Consider the following 25,448-nt stretch of genomic DNA (forward strand, 5'->3'; position numbering starts at 1 on the left):
CTGATGGAGGGCCCTGACCATCCACAGCTGCCAACATCATCGCCTCCTGATGGGAGGACCCACCGCCTTCCCTCACGCAGTCACGGGTGTGGTAGCCCACTCAGGCTTCTGGGCCGCAGCTTCCAAGAAGACGTGCAGGTCGAGGCCACGTTCACACCAACACTAAGACGGCAACTGCCTCTCACGGGTCACTGTGCAGTCTTCCAGAAGCTACGTGACGTGAAGTATTACAAAAGAATGAAAGCCAGCTGTCTTCCATTAAGACATTGACGAGATCTGCCCAAAAAGTATTTTTAAAGCCACTCTTCTCTATACGTCTAAAGTATTTTAAAGCCACTCCACTCTTCACTATTTTGTTTCTTTGGAAAATAATCACAAAATATTTATGTTAACATACAAAAGGTTGATTAAATTTCAAATACAGCAAATATCAAGAAGCTCTTCAGGGTCCTCAATAATTTTTAAGAGTGGAAAGTGGTCCTGAGACCAAGAAGTTTGAGAACTGCTTCTTTAGATCCAACAACCAATTTATACACTTTATAGGGAACAAATAAGTTAAACTGTGCCCAGAGGATGCGACCTGCCAAATCCAGACTGTAGGAAATTCTTCAAGACAAGGAACCCGTTTCTTCAACAAAAAAAATCCCAAGAACAGGAAGGGGGAAAAAAAAGATGGAAGGGGTACCTATATGTTAAAAGAAACTGAAAGACTTATCAGGCTCTCAAAAGGTATGAACCTTATTTAGATCCCAATTCAGAAAAAACTATAAAGTGAATGTTTGAGATAAAACAAAAATTGAACACTAACTGGGTAGTTGATGATATACAGGAAATAGTACTAATCTTTTTCAGGTGGGATAATGATGTTGTAGTTATGTTTAAAAATCTTTTCTAGAAGAGTCCTTACCATCTTAGGATACCTATTAAAATCTCTAGGGACTTCCCTGGCGGTCCAGTGGTTAAGAATCCTTGCTTCTACTGCTGGGGGTGCGGGTTTGATCCCCAGTCGGGGAACTAAGATCCCACATGCTGCGAGGCCAAAAAAATAAAATAAAATAAATAAAATCTCTAGGATACGACACAGGGCAGAGCAGAGGGACAGGACTGGGCCTCGGTCACAGGTGAGGTCACGCCAGGCAGTGAGGACTAAAGCTAAGGTAGGACATGGGGACACATTATTCTACTTTTTGTGTTTATGTCTGAACTCTCCATTAAAAAAAGTTTAGGGGCTTCCCTGGTGGTCCAGTGGTTAAGACTCCTCGCTGCCACTGCAGAGGGCACTGGTTCGATCCCTGGTCCGGGAACTAAGATCCCGCATGCTGCCCAGCGCAGCCAAAAAATTGAAAAATTTTTTAAAATTAAAAATAAAACAAGTTTAAAAGTACAGACTTCATGACATTCTTCCCCAGAAGCAGGGGATGAGGCTGGCCCATCTGCACTGGCACGACCCCCGTGCGGGGAGGTCTGCAGCCCACGTTTCGGGAGCAGCTCTACCCGGTTCCTGACTCTCCCCCATGACGTGCCAAGTAAACCGGGCTCCCGGTTGAAGGCTGGCATGTCCCTACCTCCTGAGGGGCTCAAGAGACACTGCCTGGGGCCCATGTCTTACATTAATGACAGCAAAGCTATAATAACTGGTGACAAATGATCAGTTCCTCCTTTAATTTCGCAAAGACTTTTTTAACTTCTCCTCTGGTACCTGGACACAAATAACCCCCATACAAGACAGACAACGAGCTCCACACTGCATCGTGACTACACACACCCCGGCTGACAGCCCCGGACAGTGCGCAGGACAGACCTGCACTGAACTGGAACATCGGTCCCCAGATTTGTCAAGGTCGCCACCACGTGCGCGGCACAGCCAGGAGCTCAAAATGAAAACAAACACACACACATGTACACACACACACACAAAGACACCAAATTTAAGTGAAAAACGTGATCTCACCTGATACATTCTCTGCTGGGGCTCCAGAGTGAGATTGGGACCCTCCAAGTTCAGAAAGAAGGACCGTCCGGCAGTGAGATGATGTAGCTCCCTCGCGGCTGCCATGCTCGGGGAGCAACTATTAACCACACAAAGAGGACGCCTTGAAAGCGAGGAGAAGTGGGAGCCACAGCCTCGCCTGAACGGGAGGGGCCACGGGGAAGAGACCTGGGGAGGGGCCACGGGGAGGGGGCACAGCTCAGCATCAACCTCGGCTCATCTCACCCTGTCCCTGTGACGCGGGGACTTCCCAACCTCCTGTGCTGTTTCCTCATCTGTAAAATGGGCATAAAAATCCTGCCTCAAAGTGCAGCCGTGTCAGATTTGTGAAACAGATGTTTAACTCCTTTAAAGTACTTGTGTCATCGTAGGTCATTAATAAAAGATGGTTATTACTAAGAAAGTTTCCAAAAGAGCAGCCTAGCCATGAAATGAAATAATCTAAACAGGGATGACATCATTTGAACTTCTTCCCAGTGGTCCGTGGATGCTGGGTCTCTGCCTGCAGAGTTAAGTTAAACCACATGTGAAGGCCATCTCGTCTTACCCCAAGTTCTGTGAGTTTATTCAAGCACTGTCACAGACACTCAGAAGAGCTGGCTCTGGACTCTTCAATTCACTAATGAATGAAGGAATAAAAGGAGAAATAAAGCTCATTTAAATCCCGTTTGTTTTTTTCTTGGACGTCTAACAAACATGATGCAGATGTTCCTTTACTTTCAGAGCCTACAATTTGGCAGAAAAGATTAGATATCTATACGAGTAACTATAACATAAAACAGAAGTTGATAACTACCCGAAAAGAAGCCAAAGTGCTTTGGGAGGAAAGACACAAGCTCTGAGCCCTGAGCCCCCAGCACACAACCTCAGTCCACATTGCAGGAACTCAGTATCCAGGGGCCAGAGGCAATCCTGCCCCGACTGCAGACAAGACACAGGAGAGGAAGGTTTTCCAGCCCAAGAGAGCCGCGTGGACAGAGGCCCTGTGATGGGAGAGCACCGGATGTTTTCAGAACCAAGGGGCCTGTGACAGGCCGGAAGGCGACAAACAGCCTGAACTCCAGGCGCGGCAGTTTGGCCCTTATTTGACAGGCAATCGGGAGTCTTCTCAACATTCTGAAAAGAGGGGGGACATGACCAACATGATGCTTTAGGCGAATCTGGAACCGACATGAATGACAACAAACTGAAAGATTCTCATGAGCTGGGACCACGTCCCACTCGCCTGGGAATCTCTGCAGCCACACCCACCTGGCACCTGAGAACCACATGCCGCATCCACCACGTCGAGAAGGAGAAGGACCCACCAAGGCCCAGTTCCACCACCAGCTGTGCCCACACGCTCCCCCAGGCGGGCCCTGTGCTGCCTGGCAACGCGCCCGGCCTCAGGAGTCGAAACAGACACACGACACGAGGACTCCCACTCTCCCCGTGAGAATTACCTCATGGCCTGTCTGTGCGGATGGTCAGACTTGTTCCCTAACAGGTGCACCAGCAGAGGAGCCCGCCAGCAGGAAGGCCTCTCGGGCTGGCCCTGTGGGGACAGCGCACGGGGTGGAGAGGAGACCCAGGCCTCCGGGGACGAAGAACCACCGTCACTAGCACGAGGGCCTCAGAACCCCAAGTCCCCAAGGATGCGCTTCACAAAAGGAATCCACTTCAAAGAGGATGACATCCGGGACCTTTGTGATACACTAGCTCTGGGGCAACATCTGATACTTCATCCAGACGTTTCCAGAATTACCATGTTCATGGGGCTCAGATACATCAGACAAGGTCTCACCTGGGCGTCTGCAGCCTATGGGGATGTCCCAGGGTCAGGACCGCAGGTAAAACTGGGGAAATCCCAGTGAGATCGAGGGACTGCATGACCGTCGATACTGTGGCTTGGATCGTGCACCACCATTTTGCAAAATGCTATCAATGGGGAAACGGGGTAAAGGATACACTGGATCTTTCTGAATTCTTTCTTACTGCTGCATGGGGCCCTATGTGACCTCAGGTGAGCTACGTCGCTCCTGCGCATCCCAGCCCAAGCTCACCCTCCACCCTCCGTGCCCCTCCCCTCCCACGGGATGCACTGGCCACGGCCAGCTGTGTCTGCACCTTCCAACCCGCACACAGAATGTCACTGTGGACTCATCAAGGCAAAAAGTATGCTCCGACGTGAAAAGGATGCAGGAACGTGACCCCCTCTCCCGTGAGCTCCTGCATGCAAACGTCTGATGAGGTGAAACGAGAGATGAGTGGTCGTCGCACAAGGGGTAAAACCACAGCTGCTGGAGGGTCCACGGAACGTGGCAATGGGCACCCCAGCTCTCGCTTCTCTAGTATCTTAAAATTAAAGTTTTTGGAAGACAACCTGGCCACGGGTCAGCGTGTAATGTAGATGACATTTCTGTAGGCAGGAAACCACAGCTTAAAGCACAATTAACGAGAAATGTAAAATCGACCAGCAGTTTGAGATGCTTTTCCTTCTATTTAAGGGCAGCCCTAGTTGAGAACGTGACCTACGCTGAGGTTTATTTACATGATCTTCTGAGGAACAGACACAAGATTACTGAAAACAGAGGCTCCTGGGGTAAAGCTCTGTGCTTCCATCACCGGCCTGGATCTGCCTTCCCCACTGCAGGCCCCCAGACGCTGAGGAGGGCAGGAAGGTCCCCTCGGGGAGGAAAGGGAAGGCCACGCACTGCACCCACACCCAGCAGGAGAAAGAGCGTCCAGGAGTGGTTCAGGGTCACCCCAAAGGCAAGGGGGGCGATGAACAGTCAAGACAGCGGTCCTGACAGCCCTAGGCCTGCAGGGCACACGGAAACCAGAACCGAGGCACCTTTCCCGCTACCAAGTCTTCATCAGTTTCCTTAAACTAAGTGCTCGATCTCCTCAGCGCACAAAGAGGCAGAGCACTGAAGACCTACGAAGACCCTCGCTGCCAGGACACCACCCTCTTCATAACACGCTGGCATCGTGCCCAGAAAAATCCTTCAGGGCAAAAGCTGCTTTTCCCCTAGTGGTTCTTCAAGTCCCACTAAAACCCCCTCCAACTAGAAAGCACTCAGTACAACAAGCATGTGCTACACGTTTCTAGGAAAACTCTTTGTGGATTTCCCTTTTTAAATCCTCCAAATACCTGCGTGGCCCTCACGATTTCAGGTTATGTTAACAGTGGTTCTCAAAGCGTGGCCTCGAAACCCCGGAGGTCCCCAGACCTTCTCAAGAAGCCGGGGATGAAAAGCGTTTTCATAATAATGCTCAGAAGCTCCGGGAAGACGCTGGGCCCTCCGCGCGGTGGAGGCATTTTACTGATGGTGCAAAGGCAGCCGTGGGCCCAATGCCAGCCCCCAGCACCAATCAAGGCAGGGGCAGCGGTGATGGGACCCAGCGCCTCAGCCCCAGGCACCTGCAGGGAAAGAACACCCCTTTCCCTTCTCGGTGTCCCCGATGAAAGCGGTGTTGCCCCAGCCACTCTGGGAAAGTCCATGCTCCTGAGAAAGCTAAACATGGAATCACCATGCACCCGGCCACTGCTCTCTTGCACAATTATTCCAGAGAAAGGGACGCTTATGGTGACACCAAAAACCTGTCCACAAACGTCCATATGTCCTTATTATTAATAGCCAAAACCGGAAACAGCCCAAATGTCCTTCATTTGTTCCTCATTTGACAGTTAAGCCGTCCTATATACACCCACCCTGAGGAGAAACTACAATACACACAACAGCCTGGACGAGTCTCCAGGGAATTAAGCTGACTTGTTTAAAACGCAATCCCAAAAGGTTAAGAACGGTATGATTCCACTCATACAGTATTTCTGAAATAACAAAATTTTAGAGATGCTGAATGGATGCGTGGTTTAAACCGCAGGCATTGGAGAACACGGAGGAAAATGGCATAGGAGGGACCCTTGGGGTGAGGGCACTAACTGTCCTCTATCTGGACCTCGGTGGATACACACACCCACACTCGTGATAAAATTACACAACACACACACGACTACAGGTAAAACTGGGGAAATCTGAATAAGGTTAATGGACTGTATGACTATCAGTACTGTGGCTGAGACTGTGCACTACAGTTTTGCAAAATGTTATCAATGGGGGAAACTGGGTAGAGGATACACTGGATCTTTCTATACTATTTCTTACAACTGCATGTGAATCTACAATTCTCTCAATAAAAGTTTCTAATAAAAAACGTACACCCATGTTCATAGCAGCGCTATTCACAATAGCCAAAAGGTGGAAACCCAAATGTCCATTGAAGGATGAACGAATAAACAAATGAATGGTATAAACATACAATGGAATATTATTCATCCTTAAAAAGAAAGGAAATCCTAACACAGGCTACAAAATGGATGAACCCTGAGGACACTATATTGAGTGAAATAAGCCAGTCACAAAAAGACAAAGACTGGATGATTCTACTTATATGAGGAGCCTGGAATAGTCTAAATCAGAGACAGAAAATACAACAGGGGAGACCAGGGGCTGGAGGGACAGGGGAATGGGAAGCTGTTTAATGGACAGAGTTTCAGTTTCGCAAGAAAAAACAGTTCTGGAGATGGACAGATGCCAGCGATGGCCACACAACATTATGAATGTGCTTAATACCACACAAAAGACCAAGGGATTGCGAAGGGAAAATTCAGGATGGGAATGGGATGGGATCAGGAGACGATCAAGGCTCTTAAAAGGAAAGGGTTATACTCTTTTTTTTTTTTTTTTTTGGTTCTACTCTTAATTCATATTGTATACACTGTATTGTCATCCTTTATACCTTACATCTATTTTAAATTTTGTATTGATTGAATTTTCAATAAATTTTTTTAAAACAAAAAAAATGTCCTTGATGAAGCAATACAAATTACTGTTATTAAATCTCGAACTTTGACCTTGTATTCTGTTTCTTGTGATGAACAAAGCACTTGGGCTGCATACCACAGTAAGACGATTGTCTGCAGGGAAAGCACGAGTGTGATCCAGTGCCGGCTGAATTAGATGCTTTTTTTCATGGTCTACCATTTTTACCAGAAAGAATAACAAACTATGGTTTTTAGACTTGCACTTGGCAGACATTTCTTGAAACTAAACAAAGTGAGTCTGTTACTCTGAAGAAAACAATTGACAAGAGTTTCCTATCAATAATAAAAATCAAGCTTTCAACTGAAAATTAGAATGTTGGAAAACTTGTATCCACCACCTGGAGTTCGACAGCTTCTCAAACTTAGAGAGTTTCTAAGGAGATCAGTCGTGATATTAAGAAATGTTATTTAGTGACGCTGTATAAAGAGACGTGTCAACACTTGGAAGGGCTGCCTAACTCAGTGAATCAACATTTTCCAAATGAGGGTGATGTTACAACGGGGCACAAGCCCCTTCCAACTTCAGGGCAGACGGTGAATTTTAATGTCATGGAGAGTGAAAACCTCCTTGTAAGGCTTCACACTCCACATCAAACTAATCTTTAAGAAACATTAAGCTTGTCTAGTTTTGGAGTAATAACGAAAAATACCGCAACTACGTGAAAAGCTATTAAAGTACTACTGATCCCTTTTCCAACCACACGTCTGGTTAGGAGCAGATTTTCTTCAGACTTCAACCAAAACGGACCGCAATGGACTGAAAGCAGAGCAGGCAGGAAAATGCAGACATTTAGGAGATATGCAAAATGTAAGAGCAGGGCTCTCGTCACACTAATTTTTTGTTTAGGAAAATGCTATTTTCATAAAGCATGCGTTATGTATGTTGAGATCACAGACTTATTTTACGTTTAATGAATGAGTCAATGTCCTTTAAAGTCTCAGTTTCATTTCTAATTCGGTAAATCTCCCCCGCCCTCGAGCCGGGCTGCGAGCGCCGGGCATGGGGAGCGCCCGGCCGGGACGCGGTCCACTCGGGCCGCCGGCTCTGCAGGCCCGTCCGTCAGCGCACGGGGAGGGGCCGGCAGCGCCGCCGACGTGGCTCCGGCTCCGGCTGCGGGTTCACGGCCGCCACGGCCTTACCTGTTGGTCATTCCTGCCGCCACGCCCAGCATCTCCGGCGGCCACGCGAACCCGCCACGCGAACCCGCACCGCGTACCCGCGCCGCTCCCGCCGCTCCTCCTCGCTGCGCGGACTGGCAGGAAGGGGCGGGGCGGGGGCGGAGGCCGCGCCCACCTAGGCTCGGCCCCGCCCAGCAGGCCCCACCCAACCAACCACCCCCGGAACCGCCCGCCCGGATGTCGGCCCCCGCCTCCATATAGGCCTCGCCCCCCTGGACCGCCCCATGTCGGCCCCGCCCCTATGTAGGCCCCGCCCCTATGTCGGCCCAGCCCCGTCTTGGCTCTGCCCTCGCCTTCAGGCCGCCCCTCCCCGCGCGCCGAGGCCCCGCCCTAGCGGAGGCGGACTCCGTCCCGGGGCCTGAGGGCACGGCGCGGTCGGGGTGCGGGGCCGCGTCGCCCTCCGTCCTGCTCCGCTGTCCGGGCACCAGAATCCCGCGGGCGGGGAAGGTGGGCGGTGTCGGTGCTGATGTGAAGTCAGCTCCGCTCTGACCCGGTGCGCGCTGTGGGGCCGCTTCTGGAGCTGCAGCAGCGCTGAAGACCCCGTTTACGGACAGTTATCGCGGAGCGTTCCGGGGAACCCGGTGAGCCCCGAGGGGTGGCGGCTGCCCCTTACGGAGGACTGCAGTGGGGGTGGGCGGCGTGCGACAGCAGAACAGAACTGGCCACACGCTTGTACAGGCAGGGCCAATGCAGTTTGTTTTTAAGAGTAACTGAGGAGGTTTGTTTAACCAGGACATTAATTAAATAAATCACGGTTTCTACACATAGTACTACACAGATGTAAAAAAAAATAAGAATAGCCAACAAGCACATGAAAAGATGCTCAACATCACTAGTCATCAGGGAAATGCAAATCGAACCGACCTCACACGCAGGGTGTTGTGTTGGTTGAGAAACTGGGGCCCTGGTGCACTGCGGGTGGGAATGTACACTGGTGCAGCCAGTGTGGACAGTACGAAGGGTCCTCAGAAAACTAAAAAGAGAGTTGCCATATGATCCAGCAATCCCACTCCTGGGTATTCATCCAAAAGAGTTGAAAGCAGGGGCTAGAGGAGATATTTGTATACCCAAGTTCATTACCAGCATTATTCACAAATGCCAAAGGATGGAGAAATGGATAAGCAAAATGTGGTCCATCCATACAATGTAATATTATTCAGCCTTAAAAAGGACGGAAATTCTGACGTATGCTACAACACTGATGAAACTTGAGGACATTGTGCTGAGTGAAATAAGTCAGACAAAAAAGGACAAATACTGTCTGATTCCACTTATATGAGGTCCCCAGAGGAGTCACACTCATAGAGACAGAAAGTAGATGGTGGTGGCCAGAGGCTGGGGGAGGTGGAAGTAAGGAGTTTTGATTAACAGGTACACTTTCAGTTTTGCAAGATGAAAAAGCTCTGGGACTTCCCTGGTGGCGCAGTGGTTAAGGATCCACCTGCCAATGCAGGGGACACGGGTGAGAGCCCTGGTCCTGGAAGATCCCGCCTGCCGTGCAGCAACTAAGCCCGTGCGCCACAACTACTGAGCCCACACGCTGCAACTACTGAAGCCTGCGCCCCTAGAGCCCATGCTCCACAACGAAGAGAAGCCACCGCAATGAGAAGCCCGCGCACCGCAACCAAGAGTAGCCCTTGCTCGCCACAGCTAGAGAAAGTCAGCGCGTAGCAACAAAGACCCAACGCAGCCAAAAACAAATTAATTAATTAATTTAAAAAAAAAAGATGAAAAAGCTCTGGAGGTTGGTTGTACAACAATGTGAATATACTTGACGTTACTGAACTGCACACTTAAAAACGTTTAAGTTCAATTTTATGTTATGTTTAAAAAAATAAGGCAGATGATTTGTAGTAATAAAGAATGACCTCTGCAATATATTTTAAGTAAGGAAATAATGAAAGGGAGAAAAGTTTGTTTAGTATGCTGCCGTTTGAGGGAAGAGAAAAGGGAGACACCACCCACAGGCGCGCGCGCGTGCGCACACACACACACACACACCACTTGTATATTAAGAAATATCTGGAAATATAAGATATGCAAGAAACTAGTAACAGAAGTTGGATCTGTAGAGGGTCTAGGGATTAGAGGGGAGAACATGCACACAAAATATATTTCCTTAATGGAGTATTACAAATTCATTAAAAATTCAAGTTATAAGACAGTAGTAATTTGAGAAAATATGCAGTGTGGTTAATTGTATGGGATAAGTTAAAAATTTTATATACAGTGTGTGATTTACAACTGGTTAAAAATGCTTAAATATCAACAGTAGTTCTGATTTGTTTGGAGAAGAATCTATGTGATGTTTTCCTATATTTCTTTGTTTCCTAGAAAAGAATATGTATTAATTTTTAAAGAAAAAAATCAAAATATTTAGAGACTTGTCTTGATATCTCATCTCCCAACAAATTTCATCTCCCACTTCTTTTCGAATAAAGAGTTGGGGTTGTTTTGCATATATATTCCAAGTGTTCCCAAAAGTAAGAGATTAATTTCATATCAATTGCTTTGCTTAATTGTTGTTGTGGTTATATTTTATAAAGCAGGTTTCTTTTCATGGTAGCTTGCTTCCAACATACTGTAGTTTGTGATCTATTAATCTTGCTGTCACTTCAGGACACTTGGCTAAAAACTGGCTACCTCTGGGTCTCTAATTGGTGGTTTTAAAGCAGTAGTGCATTTCATCATAGTTAACCTGTCTGTGGATGGTTATCTGGGTGAGCTGATTCCGTGGTTGACCAATGTCCGTCACAAAGACGGAAAAAAAATATTGTCTCTCGGTCTTAAATGTTAAAGTGTGTCTCTTATTGTTCGTATGTCCCTGGAGTCTCTCAGGATGAAACCACAATGTCTGCAAGACTGCTTCATTCATTTTTGTTTTGCCTCTCATTACTCGGCTTTTGAAAATGAAATTTGCTATTTGTAAGTTTATGTGTTATACGTATGTGGATACACATTTACACACAAAAGGCATATGATTGGAAATAGTTTAGAGGTTGTATTCACAATAAACACTTATTTAATGTGGTTTTTCTTCTTTTCATCCTCCATGGATCTCCAATAGACAAGTACGTAATAGGAGGACAGGGAAAACAGCGTTTATCTGTCCAGAAATGGTGGGTTAGTTAGACAGCTTTTTCCTGCATCCTCAGGTGATATATACTCATCTCGTTTCTGGCTCCATAGCAGAAGAGCTCTGCTCATACGTGATGTGTCCTGGTTGAGAGGGAAGGGTGTGGGCTCAGGCACATTCGGGTTCAAATCCTCCCAGCCACCTGCTGAGTGGTTTACCTTCTCCCTGCTTCAGACTCCTCCTCAAAAAGGAAATAATAACAGGGCCTACTTCAAAAGTTTGTTAGAGGATTAAACAAGATTCACCTTTCAACAAATATTGGTGCCAGGCACTGTTCTAGGAACTGGGGAATCAGTAGGGGAAAAAAAGACAATAGAAGCACTGAGGACAATGCCAGTTACATAGAAGCATAACAATTGTCAATACTGTTTACTATTCAGGAATTCAAACATTACATACACATGTAACTTATCAAGAGACAGCATATTGGAATACCTGTGATCTCATGTTGCAGAGATAGTAATTGAAAAGTCATTTCCCAGATGTTTTCCCAGATGTTTTCTATACGTTTAGCAACTGTGTATGTTTTCTTAAATGGCACTATATATACTATTTTGCATCTTAATATTTTAAATATATATATCCTGGACAGTCTTCTACTTCAATACGGATATCTCTAGTTCATTCTTTTTAACAGCTGCACTGTATATTCCATTTATTTATGGATCAATAGATCTCGACCCTGGCTGTTAGAACTACCTGAGAAGTTTTTAAAAACTGCCAATGCCACTGGGACTAACAGATACATGCTACCGTATATAAAGTAGATAAACAGCAAGGATTTACCGTATAGCACAGGGAACTATATTCAATATCTTGTAATAACCTATAATAGAAAAGAATCGAAAAAATATATAAAACTTGTTTCCTCTCACTGTCCTCACACCAGTTTCTTCTCTAATCTGACCTCAGCTCTCTGCAGGCTCCAGTGGATCCTTGTTGTTAAGTCCCACGGACTGGTGGTTCCCAAACTTGAGTGTGGACCAGAAACACACAGCGTGCATGTTAAACCCTGCCTGCTGGGCCTCTGGCCTATGGTTCTGATGCAGGGCGTCTGGGTGGGGCTGAGACTTGCATTTCTAACCAGCTCCCTGGAGGTGCAGTGGCTGCCGTCTGGGGAGCACACCTTGAGAACCACTGAGTAAAGGGAATGAAACTATCAGATTTGCAAGCAAGAACAGGCACATGAAAAAAGAGAGTCCTAATTGGTTTTAACCCTAGGGGGAAAACTTGTTAATCATTCCACTATTGTTAGTAATTAATGCAAGGCCCTTCTCACATCCTTTCCATTCTCTTGTTTTTCAATTTAACTTAAATTTTCTTTCATAATTTCTTTCTCATATTTTTTCCCTTCACACTCATGCCCTCCCTCCCCACTGCTCCCAACTATAAGGAAGCATTCTCACAGTTTTGGTATACGTCCTTTCTTTTGCTTATGTTGTTGGAGAATATGTATGGTGGTTTGTAAATGTCCACATGTTACATTATGTGAGGGGTGTTTGGCTGTAGGTCTCCCCGTCTCTTGCTCTGCCCTGTGTTGAAGCACCACCTGCACACGAGCCTCTATTTCAGGCACTACTGTAGCTCTGCAGACCCACCTCCACGCAGCCTACAGGTGGACACCAGCTTGCCTCCCCGCTCCCTGCGACCAGGGTGGACGCTTAGACGAAGACTCCCAGGCTCGAGCCCACGGCCTCCTGAAAACGCCCCACTTCACATGGATAAGAAAGAGCCCAGAGCCAGGGGACATTGCACAGGATGCTGAAAGGTGAAGGAGGCTCGGCTTTCATACAGGTTCCTAAAACCCTGCTCCTTTGGGCTACACAGGGACCAGCCCCTTCCCCTCCCCCTCGGGGCTATCCGCCACCACGAGGTCGGTGCAGTCACAGCAGAAGCCAGTCTGGCTTCGTGTGTCCCCTGGTGACGTATGTCCCACAGTGTCACGGCCGGGGAGGGGCTGGTCAGGAGGGCGATGGGGGTGTGTGTGTGTGATCACTCATGGAGGAAAACACGGCACAGAATGAACCACGATGTTAATAACGGCTTCCTCGGGTTATCTTTACACTGCTTGTATTTTTCAAGTTTTAAACTTCAGGGACATGGAACTGGTTGATCATAACACTTAGTTCCTGACACACTTTCATCCTTGGTCCATTAATGGCTCACTTTCAGTTCATCGTTTTGTTACACAGTTGATTATTTTTAATAATGTAGTAAGAACCCATGAAAACACCACTTAAAGAAAGGCTAGGTCCTTCATAATAATTTACATAAATACATGGTTACCCACTGGGACCATCCTCTTCCCTCGCTCCATCCAAGGCAGCTCTCATGCTGAATTTCTTGTTTACCGTCTCCTTGCTTTTCTTTTTATATAGTTTTATTGAATCTATATGAATTCTTGAACATACACTCACGTATCTGCAAACAAGCAACTAAAATTTTAGTTTGGTTTAACTTTATACAGAGAATACACTATATAAAATCTATTAGAACTTTTTTTAACAATTTGCATTTTTTTTAATAAGCAGATATTCATTTTTAATTATTATTTATTTATTTTTGGCTGTGTTGGGTCTTCATTTCTGTGCGAGGGCTTTCTCCAGTTGCGGCAAGCACGGGCCACTCTTCATTGCGGTGCGCGGGCCTCTCACTATCGTGGCCTCTCTTGTTGCGGAGCACAGCCTCCAGACGCACAGGCTCAGTAGTTGGGGCTCACGGGCCTAGTTGCTCCGCGGCATGTGGGAACTTCCCAGACCAGGGCTCGAACCCGTGTCCCCTGCATCAGCAGGCAGATTCTCAACCACTGTGCCACCAGGGAAGCCCCTAGAACTTATTTTTTATCAGTTAATATTATGTTGCTAAGATTCATTGATACTGTTCCATGTTGCTGTAGTTAATTTGTTTGACCACTGTGTGAATATATCACAATTAATTCATTCCACTGTTGCTGGGCTCTGGGGTTATTCTAGGTGCTTACGATTGTGAAGTGTTCTCCTACAAACATTCTGAATGTTTACTGTTGTATATATGCTGCAATCTCTCTTAAATATTTATCTTGGAGTGAGCAGAAGATAAGGCCAAGCCACTTTTTAAAGTGTTTGTTCCAAACTACTGAGATCTCGAAGGCAAACATCATCCCCAACACTTGGTGTCACTTTTTCCTTTTGCCAATGAAATGGGGATAAAATGATATTTCAGTTCCGCAATCAGGCACTTCCCTGGTGGCGCAGTGGTTAAGAACCCGCCTGCCAATGCAGGGGACAAGGGTCCGAGCCCTGATCCGGGAAGATCCCACATGCCGCGGAGCAGCTAAGCCCGTGCGCCACAACTACTGAGCCTGCGCTCTAGAGCCCGCAAGCCACAACTACTGAGCCCACATGCCGCAGCTCCTGAGCCTGCGTGCCACAACTACCGAAGCCCACACACCTAGAGCCTGCGCTCTGCAACGAGAAGCCACCGCAGTAAGAAGCCTGCGCACTGCAACAAAGAGTAGCCCCTGCTCACCGCAACTAGAGAAAGCCCGCGCGCAGCAATGAAGACCCAACGCAGCCAAAAATAAATAAATTAAAAAAAAATCCTTTATAAAAAAAAAATTCCCCAGTCAATAATGAGATTGTCTATTTCCTCATGTACTTGTGGGCAGTATGGGACTCATCTCTTATGATGACTCTGCTCATCTTTTGCCTAAGTTTTTGTTGTGTGTGTGTGTGCGTGTGCGTGCTTTTCTCATTGATTTGAAAGAGATCTTTTTGTTCATGATATTGTGCTTTTATCAGTTACGTTTATTGTGAATATCTTCTCTCAGTTTATAATTGTCTTTTCACTTTCTTTAAAGTGTTTCTAACAAACAAAAAAACCCAACCTTACTACAATCCAATTTATCAGTTTTTTCTTTAATAGTTAATGTCTCAGGCATCTTTTTCAAGAAATCTTCTCCACCCCAAGTTTTAAAAGGTATCCCTCTCTATATTCTAAGAGTTGTAAAGTTCTGTTGTTGACATTTAATCCTTAATCAATCTAGGGTTGTTTTTAAATTTTAGTTGTGATAAAATACACTTAACAGAAGGTTTACCATCTCAGCCATTTTCAAGTGTACAGTTCACTCGTGTCAAGTTCATTCTCACTGTGGCACAGCATCTGCAGCGTCCGCCTCCCGACTCTTTTCATCTTCCCCCATGGAAACTCCATCTCCATCCAACAACGACTCCCGCCCTGCCGCCCCTGGCCCCCACCACCCCACTCTCTGTCTCTGACAACCCTGGGGAGCTCATATGAGTGGGATCATACAGGATTTGTCCTTGTGTGTCTGGCTTATTGCACTCACCATAAGGTCCTCAAGGTTCACCCATGTTGTAGGCTGTGTCAAAATTGCATTCCTTCTTTTTTTAATTTTTAAAAGTAAAAAATAATTTTTGGCTGTGCTGCATGGATGTGGGATCCTAGCTCCCTGACCGGGGATCAAACCCGTGCCTCCTGCATTAGAAGCGTGGAGTCTTAACCACTGGACCGCCAGGGAAGTCCCTGGAATTTCCTGCCTTTTTAAGGCTGAATAATATTCTATTTTGTGTATGCACCACATTCTGAGTTGATTTTATGTGTTGTGTGAAATAGCAGAGTTGCACGTACATGTGGGTCTGGCCTGGCTCACTATTCTAGTCCATTGGTCAGTTTGTCTTGTACCCACACTGTATCCATGTACTGCCTTAGTAACCGTGGTTTTGTATAATTGCAATATTTGATGGGGCAAGTCCCATGTCCTTGGTTTTGCTTTTCAGAAGTGCCCTGGCTGTTGCCTGTTCCTCTTAATACATACAGTTTACAATCATTTTATCAAGTCCCATAAAAAATCCCATTGCAGGAAATTCCCTGGCAGTCCAGTCTAACTAATTCCTGGTTAAGACTCTGAGCTCCCACTGCAGGGGACACGGGTTCAATCCCTGGTTGGGGAACTAAGATCCTGCGTGCCACGCAGCCGAAATAAAAAAAAAAAATCCTATTACATTTTGGTTGAAATTGCTCTGAATTTATAGATTAATTAGGGAAGAACTGACATCTTTATGATTTGAGTCTTTCTACTCATGAATATGATGCATCTCTCCATTTATTTAACTGTTTAAAAATATATTCTAATAACTTTTGTGACTTTCTGTCTAGGGGTGTTCCATATCTTTTGTTGTATTTATTCCTAGGCATTTGGTATTCTCTGATTTACAATGCTGTCTTCTCTTTAAGTATTTCAGTTGTTTGCTAATAGCATAATACAAACAAAACTGACCTTTTAAATATATTAATCTTATAACCAGCCAACTTGCCAAACCCTCGTAAGTTTTCTAATACTTTATCTGTAGGGTTTTTTTGTTTTTAATGTAAGCCATCTTATCAGCTAAAAATAACGTTTTACTTCTTTTCCAGACTGTATGTCTGGAATTTCTCTTATTTTATTTCACTATCCAGGGATGTCAGTGCCACGTTAAGTAGAGGTAATCCTAGTGAGTGCCACGTTATTTTTCCTTATTTTATTTTTTGCGGTACGCGGGCCTCTCACTGCTGTGGCCTCTCCCGTTGCGGAGCACAGGCTCCGGACGCGCAGGCTCAGTGGCCATGGCTCATGGGCGCAGCCGCTCCGCCGCATGTGGGATCCTCCCGGACAGGGGCACGAACCCGTGTACCCTGCATCGGAAGGCGGACTCCCAACCACTGCGCCACCAGGGAAGCCCTATTTTTCCTTATTTTAAAATGAATGATTCTAAGTGTCCGGTTAGGATGACGTTTGCTCTTCATTTTTCATGGATACTTTCCTATTTTTAACTAAGAATTTATATCAGTGTATGTTGAACTTGATCAAATGCCTTTTCTCTTTTCGTCTGTAAACGTAATAAGATATATCTATGTCTTTTCTAATATGAAAACACCCTTGCATACTGAGGATCCATCCAACTTAGTCATGAGGTATTATCTTCTTCTATACACAGTGGGATTCGATTTGTTAATCAAATTTTGTTTAGAATTTTTGTAGCTATATTCACTATGAAATGGCTTGCAATGTTCCAATTATATCTTATCTGTGGTATCAGGGTTCATGCTGGCCTTATAGAGTAAGTTGGAGAGTATTTCCTTTTTATTGTCTGAATAAATCTGTATGAAATTGGGTCAACTGTTACTTGAAAATTTGGTGGGACCTGACTGCAAATCCCCTTGGACTTTGTGTTTTCTTCTTGAGAAGATTTTAAACACCATTTCAATTTCTATTGTAGTTATAGGGTTATTCAAGCTTTTAAATTCTACACAATCATCGTACACAGTAATATAAATTTAAATTTTAAAGAAATTGTTTTATTTCATTTCTAAAGTTTCACAATTGTTAACATAGTTATTTATATTATTCTCATATCTTTTAAAATTCTACTTTATCTATTATGTGTCCCCTGTTTATTAATAAAGTTATTTGTGTCATCTCTCTGCTTCTCTTGGTCAATCCTGCCAGAGTTGTGTCCATTTTACTACTTTTCTCAAAGAAACAAGTTATTTTTCGTATGCCTTTAAAATCTCACGTGGGGCTTCCCTGGTGGCGCAGTGGTTGAGAGTCCGCCTGCCGATGCAGGGGACACGGGTTCGTGCCCCGGTCCAGGAAGATCCCACATGCCGCGGAGCGGCTGGGCCCGTGAGCCATGGCCGCTGAGCCTGCGCGTCCAGAGCCTGTGCTCCGCAACGGGAGAGGCCGCAACAGTGAGAGGCCCGCGTACCGCAAAAAAAAAAATCTCCTGTGTATTTTATACTTACAGTATATCTCAGTCTGGAATAACTACATTTCAGTCTTTCAATATCCACATGTGAACAGGGGCTACTGTATTAGGCACAGAAGTTCTAGAACAAAGGAGTTCATTCTAAAATATTTCAAAGTTGTCATATATAAGGCAGTTTGAAAGCTGATCTGAATGATTCCTCCTTTTCCAGGAAAGGAAGCAGAAACAGTGCAGTCATGAAATTAACTTAGCTGCGTATTTTATGGGTCCCAGGAGAAACGCACAAGGCCAGAGAAAGTGATCTCAGTCAGAAACTCAGAATGAATCATAAGAATTAAACACTGCACAACGTCTGGTGGTTAACGAGTTTTCAGCTTTCAATGAGGTCACTCTATACCATAAAATGTAGAGAGTTCCTAATTATGCCTAGTGTAACAGGTATACTGATACATTGTTCTAGACACTACAGATCCATACTTTGTGAAAAATGGTATTTCACTCTTTGGGAACTGTATCTTATAATCTTAAACTGCACTAAAATAAATAATATAAACTATCTGTTACATTGCTCAGAACAGGTCTGAATTCTAACCTCTACTTTGGTTATAAGTAATAAAAATCATGCTTTTGTGTACAAACAAGATACCGAAAGAAATCAGTTGTGAATACCAAGCAGTGCTCTTAGCAAAGGGTGACTCTTTCTGGAAGCCGGTACAGTATGGGCACAAGGTCTGTTTACTGACTGCTTTTCATGTTCATAAATTTTCTTAATTTTAAAAAGAATCCCTTTCACTGAAGGTCTGTGGTGTACTTTGGTTTTCTTCCATCTTTGCGCCACTAGACTTAATGCACCGCTACCCCTCCCACCCTGTGCAGTGAGTCACTTTTTTTTTTTTTTTTTTTGCGGTACGCGGACCTCTCACTGTTGTGGCCTCTCCCATTGCGGAGCACAGGCTCCAGACGCACAAGGCTCAGCGGCCATGGCTCACGGGCCCAGCCGCTCCGCAGCATGTGGGATCTTCCTGGACCGGGGCACGAACCCGCGTCCCCTGCATCGGCAGGCGGACTCTCAACCACTGCACCACCAGGGAAGCCCAGTGAGTCACTTTTATACCTATGCTCAGACAAAGCAACTGGAAAATACATCACGGGATAATGCAGGTACTCTGAAGCCAGGCAGACCAGGCTTCACGCACAGATCCATTTCCTCGGGGAAGTTACTAAGAGTAAAGACTGAAGTTAAAACAGAAGTGTTCTCCAGGGAGTGTGGCCTTCTGGTAATCTACTGGGGTAAGAAAAGGAGCGAGAAGGCATGGCCAGTCCTCAAGGGCCCCCCAGGAAAGCATACCCTGTACCTAGCCAGCAACAAGTTAAGAAACAGCATAACATTTAAAGTTGATCAAAAGCCAAACAAAACCCAAACACTTGCTTTCTTCTAAGTTACCAAAAAAGATACAAGAAACACAGCTAGCAGAAATCGCAATATCTTGGATAAACCACATTTTAAATTGCTTTTGCTAATTAGGAAAGCAGTAACAGAAATGACCTAAATGTCACTGATATTAATTTTTAAAATATTTAATTTTTGCATTTAGAATTTAGTACATCCCTCAGAAAAGATTTATAGCCACAAACAATGCTTTCACTGGATAACATTAATGTTAATCTTCTTGGTAATGACAGTGACAAGAGTGTGCTGAAACTAGTTTGTAATTATACACTGAAAGTGGAAAATAAAAACATCTAACACTTATCGTATGTGTCCTATGTCCCAGACACTGCTGAGTCAGCCTCTGACTGCACCATTTCGTTTAATCTCATGAGGTTATTACTTTTATTGGGAACTTAGGAATGAGTTAGTTGCAATGTAACAGGAATTATACAAACAGGCAAATCTACAGACAGAAGGCAGATCAGTGGTTGCCAAGGGTGGGATGGGTTAGTGGGGGAGAGGCTAGCAACGGGCAGGGAGTTTCTTTCTGGAATGATGGAAATTGGGCATGGTGTCACAATCCTATGGCCACACTGAAGCCATTCAGCTGTGCGCTCCCCACAGTGAGCTTTATGGTGGGTAAATTATATCTCAGTATCTTTAAAAAACACAACGTACATTATGTAAAAAAGAGAAAACTGTGTGCTTCAGGTGTGTGGGAAAAGAATGCATAAAATGAACATGCTTGTCATGAGAAAACCATGAATTTATTGTTGACCCTCTTTCATTTACACTCTCACCCACTTTTCCCTCCTCCCGTATTAATTTAGATCAAATGTGACTTCAATAAATATTTCAGCATGTTTTTAAAAGAATTCTTTTTAAACATAAACATTATCAAAACTAAAAAAGCTAAAAATATTTCCTTAATATCAAATATGTTGTCAGTGTTCACGTTTCCATTTCCAACATCTTTTTTTTCAGTAAAACTGTGTTTTTTTTTAATTGGAGTGTAGTTGATTTACAATGTTGCATTAGTTTCTGCTGTACAGCAAAGTGACTCAGTTATACATACACATACATCTACTCTTTTTTAGATTCTTTTCCCATACAGGCCATTACAGAGTATTGAGTAAGAGTTCCCTGCGCTATATGATAGATCCTTATTAGTTCCAACATCTTTCAATAAAATTTTACACATTAGCTACATCAAATAATCTATTAGTTCCACTTTTTTTTCCTAGGAGAACCCACGTTTGGAACCTTGTTTATTCGTCCTCAGCCTCTTGGCCACTGCCCAGCCACCACCCGGGGACTGGGCTCAGTGCTCTCCCGTGTCGAGTCTCTGCTCGGCGGCTGCGGTTTTTTGTGTTCTTCTCCCTCTGGAGCAGGTTCTCTCAAAGGTTCCTTAGAAAGGACATGGGAAGTAATTTTTTTTTTTTTTTCAGTTCCTAAGTATCTGAAAATGTCTTTCTCTTTCCATTTAACTGAGAGCTTGTGTTTACAGAATTCCAGGCTGGAAATCATGTTTCCTCAGAATTCTGAAGGAATTTCTCCAGTGCCTTGAGGTGTGCAGTGCTGCTGTCGAGAGGTCCGATGCAGCTCCCCTTTCCCTCCTGTGTCCTGCGTATGTGACTTGTTTTTTTTCCTCTCTGGAAACCTTTTAGGAGCCTCATTTTTTCCTAAAAATTTACATCGATATTCCTGTTTCAGTCATGTACAGATCTTCCTCCACTTACCATGGGGCTGTGTTCCACTAAACCCACTGAAAGTGGAAAATGCGTTTAGTACACCTGACCCCACAAGCGTTGTAGCCCAGCCCGCCTTAAACGTGCTCAGAACACTTACGATAGCCTGCAGTTGGGCAAAATCATCTAACATGAAGCCTGTTTTATAACAGAGTGTTTACTATCTCATGTAACTTGTTGAATTCTCTACTGAAAGTGAAAGCAGAATGCTTGTCAGTGTACCGACTGTTCACCCTCTGGTCGCGGGGTGACTTGGAGCCACGGCCCCACTGCCCAGCAGCACGGCAGGGGCTGGACCACGTATCGCCAGCCTGGGGGAAAAGAGCCAAATTCAAAATTCCAAGTACGGTTTCTACTGCATAGGTATCGCCTTCGCACCATCAACAAGTCAGAAACTCTGAAGCCGACCCGTCGGAAGTCGGGACGGTCTCTACCGGATCTCTGATCAGCCCTTTACTTTGAACTTCTCTTTTAGTTGTGCAAAGCTTTCTTGCAATATTTCTTTGAAAATTTCTATTTCTTCTATTTTCAGAGACCAGAGACCATTAAATCCTGAGCTTCCTACATTAGAGTGTCTGCTTCTTTCTGTTCAACTTTCTTTTCTGTTTGAACTTTAACAGCACGAGCTCGTTCCATGCTGTTAATCGAAGGCCCTGAACCCTTGCCCTGGGTCTCTGTGATGCCTGCGCGCCAGCTTACTGGCCTCTTTGCGTGGGGCTTTCCCTGTTCCTTCTGGGCACCCGGAGCCCCTGCGTTTACACGTCCCAATTCCGGGCGCACAGACATGCTGACTTGACTCTCGGTCCCAAGTCCTCACCCTGAGAGAATCTAGGTGGTCTGGCTCGGGTAGGGCCCTGCACCTGGTCCAGGTGACTACGGCTGGGCCTCCCTGCATCTGTATGGGGTGTGTGGGGAAGGGGCGGTGACCGTCCTCAGAGAGGAGGGGCGAGGGCAGACTCTGGAGAGGTGGGTGGGGGTGGGCCCATCCTCCAAGGAAACCAGGTGGTCACCTGCATTCCTGAACCTGAAATCCCATTTCCTCACCATATTCAGCGTTCGACTCACAGGAGCCTTTCTATTTTTTTAAACGGTAAAAACTTGAATGTCAGAACTTGATTCTTTTCCCATGTAATCACATTTTGAATGCAGGTGAAAAACATTTCCCTTCTCTATATAACCAAATACATAAACAACCAAACGCTTTTTAACACTCATGGGTGAAAATCGGCCCAAAGACACCGCACAGCTGTAACAGGTTGTCCTCCTGGGCTTATGCCGAAGCCACGGTTGATTCTCAGACACCAAATCAAAACACAACAGTCTTGCACCGAGTGCCGCCACCGCATTCCTATTTAATCACACGTGAGCACTTTGGGTGCTCTGCTTACCAAACAGCAACGCTGTTGTATCTTCATGGGAACTCTTAGAATCGTCACTGGCTAATGGGTAAAGGACACGGCACTGCTGGTGAGTAGGCCACTTCTGCCTAAAGGAATGTAATTCTCCACTTACGCTGACTGGAGCATAAGCAGAGTTCGCTGTACAAGAAAGCCTCACACCACAGACGCCGGAACTTGAGAGGTGCCCACGGAAAGGCCAAGGTGGCCTGAGTTTCAGCTGGAAGGTGGGTGTCAGATGCGGCAGGCACCACGGACCAGAAGGGCGACCTGCGTTCCTCCAAGCACCCAGGGTCCGAGGTCCCAACTGGTAAAGACAGCAGAGAAGGAACCCAAGATTCATTTCATAAAGCAACTCAAAATGCCCAGGAGACCTTGGCTACTAGAAGATGAGCAGGCCTAACAGTGCAATACGTTTAATAGAAATATTACAATAATCAGTACATTTCCTCTCATTGCTGAAACCAGGGAAGGATACCCCTTTTGTAATCAAAGTAATACATTTTTTATCTTGCAAAAAGGCATTTTGTTATTATGTCCATAGGTAGAGACTATATTTCAAAACAAGTTTTTACAGACTTCAAAGAGGCCTGGACTTGCAGAGACAGTGAAATCTATTTAAATACTGTAACAGTTATAGCGCACACTGCTGGCATACTCATATTCACAGCTCATAAACGAAAAAACTAAACTCAAACTTTTAAAGTCAGCTCTGCAATAGATGCATTTCATTAATACATTCACTAGTAGGTCTGTTCTTCTAAAACAGGAGGAAAGACAGACATTGAGATTTTTGTTTAAAGAACAAACTCAACATGTCAGCAGCAAATTTCAGTTAAATTAAATTGGAAACCAAAGTTCCCAGTCACCAAAGTACAAAGTCAGTTCACCAGCTGAGACTGAAGATCGGAGTATGAACTGGAAGCTGAGAGAGCTCCCCAGAGCACAATGTGAGGCGATTTGTCCACAAAGAAATACTGCAACTAGCATTCTCACGTTTATGATTTAAGGACACGTGTTTGATGGGCTCCATGGAATATTCAGAGGCGCCCAGGCAGGTGACCCGCACCTAGAGCTGCTCTCGGGGCTGTGCGATCTCCCAGGGCCCCATGCAGCATGCAGCAACCTGTCCGCTGGGGCCGGGAGCACGCGGAGCCGCAAGCCGGCCCCCCGGGTCCTGCCAGACTCCTGGCGCGGAAACAGCTGATGCACACAGGAGCCTGGGCAGGGCCCCGGGCACCACCCCCCCCCCCCACCGCGGGAGCGTGGCGACCAGGGCTTCTGATCCGATCCCAGAACAGGTTTTGAGGTAATACACTTCGGAGAAAAAAGAACAGCTCATGTGAAAGGAAATAACGAAATGAATCACGTTTTAACTTAGTCTCGTAATGAACAGCAGCACATTCACTTTACGTTCCCGTCACAAAGACGTCAGCGTTACCGATAAAGCATTTCCCTTCACACTCCAACTCACAAATTTTCTCTCGTAATTTGTCACTAATAACAATCTACCTGCAAGTCTGACCCTGCGATAAATGGTCTTCAAACATTATTTTAAAAGCCTAAATCCCAGCTGGTACAGGACCGAAATCTAATTTAACTTCAGAATTCACAGTGCGGCCCCGACACACGTGGCCTGAGGGTCCGGAGGAGGGAGTGGGGTGGCCTCGTGGCCCCTGGGTCTGGCGGCAGCGGGAGGGCCAGGGTCCCTGGGCCGCAGCCCCTCCCACACTCCACCTGCTGCAGTTCACCGCGGGCCGAGCCTTTTAAACCCACCAGACACACGTATGGACACACACACGGAGATGTGACTTACGCACACACGCTTCTGGACAAAAGAACGACAGCCATATACATGAACCTTTTTTGCCGAATGGATTCTATTTGGTTAATAGATAATGCTTTTCCCATCAGTCTATCGAAGTCCAGACCAGCTGTGCAGATAGGACGCCCAGCCGGAGGAACGGGAAGCATTTTCCTCCTCACCTGTGGGGAGCAAAACAAAAGTGTTAATCTTCTCACACCGCATTTTCATGCTACAAACCTGTCTGTCCTTACACTTGTAGCATTTCCTGTCTGTCTCGGACAATCTGCGAAGGCATACTAAGCAACAACATACAGCCCTGTGAGCTGTGGCCAGCTGGGAACACACATGCACAGAAGCAAGGCCCAGTCTTGTCAGGCAGGGGGCTGAGGTCCTGATTCTGCGCAGAAAAATGCCGTGTGACTCACCTCCTTGGGGAGCAAAGCTGCCTTATCACAAGTCATACGTCAAGTAGGAAAGACACACGCAGTCTGTGAACCTGCTGGGACCTGACACGCAGGGAGCAAGCGTGTTAACACGTGCACGGCTGGCAGAGCGCCAACCTTCCCCGCCCAGCAGTGCCCCCTGCACGCTGCTCGTGTAGGGACCAGGGTGGTGCTTTCTGTTGTCTTTCATCACACAGAGGCTGGAAGTTTTCCCCTGTTCACATGAAAGTGAAACTGCCCCAGAGGAGAAGAGAGAAGACTCTTAAGAGCAACCAGAGAAAGGAGACATGTTGCCTCTCTGCCTTCGAAGGAGTAAACAGGCCCACAACGGCCTTCTCAGCAACGAGTTCGCCCCGCTGGAAATTCTCCACAATGCACTTCGTGTGTAAGGAGAGCTTTCTAGCGGGAGGTCTGAGATGCAGGTAGGAATGTACGCTCCACGCATGGTCCTGGGCCTCGGCAGCCCCACTGGGGACACTTCTCTCCCACGACCCTGTGGCGAACGACTCCCAGGGGGTGAGGACGTCTACCACATGATAAAAAGTACGACACAAAAGGGAACTGTGTTTGTGGGCAGAATTCAACGCTAGGATCACAAATCCAATTTGAAAGAACTGGAAGATCAAACTGGACACTGCACTGTTGCCTGCTGTGTGAAAATGACGCAAACACACCACAGCTGCCCTAAAACGTTAAAGAGCCA

The 25,448-nt window shown here is 45.9% G+C and overlaps 2 protein-coding genes across 6 annotated transcripts in view; both read right to left on the reverse strand.

Moving 5' to 3' along the window:
• The window catches only part of LIMS1 (LIM zinc finger domain containing 1), a 98,426-nt gene extending 90,306 nt beyond the window's left edge, over window positions 1–8,120 (reverse strand). The window contains exon 1 of the mRNA XM_022599256.3: window positions 7,998–8,120. Coding sequence (XP_022454964.1) covers window positions 7,998–8,029 — 32 coding nt within the window. The 5' untranslated portion in view covers window positions 8,030–8,120. The remainder of the gene's footprint in view (window positions 1–7,997) is intronic.
• Window positions 8,121–8,304: 184 nt separating this feature from the next.
• Window positions 8,305–25,448, reverse strand: part of GCC2 (GRIP and coiled-coil domain containing 2) — a 49,151-nt gene continuing 32,007 nt past the window's right edge. For 3 of the 5 annotated variants that reach the window (XM_089922517.1, XM_089922518.1, XM_089922519.1), the window contains one exon: window positions 8,359–24,481. In XM_089922517.1, coding sequence (XP_089778643.1) covers window positions 24,478–24,481 — 4 coding nt within the window. In that variant the 3' untranslated portion in view covers window positions 8,359–24,477. Of the gene's footprint in view, window positions 24,482–25,448 lie in introns of all 5 variants that reach the window. The other 2 variants (XM_089922522.1, XM_022599287.3) reach the window with 2 other exon arrangements.

This window comes from Delphinapterus leucas, chromosome 13 (assembly GCF_059928025.1).
Source record: "Delphinapterus leucas isolate spDelLeu-1000000601 "Yukka" chromosome 13, BTC_Dleu_Yukka2, whole genome shotgun sequence".
NCBI classification, from domain to species: Eukaryota; Metazoa; Chordata; class Mammalia; order Artiodactyla; family Monodontidae; genus Delphinapterus; species Delphinapterus leucas.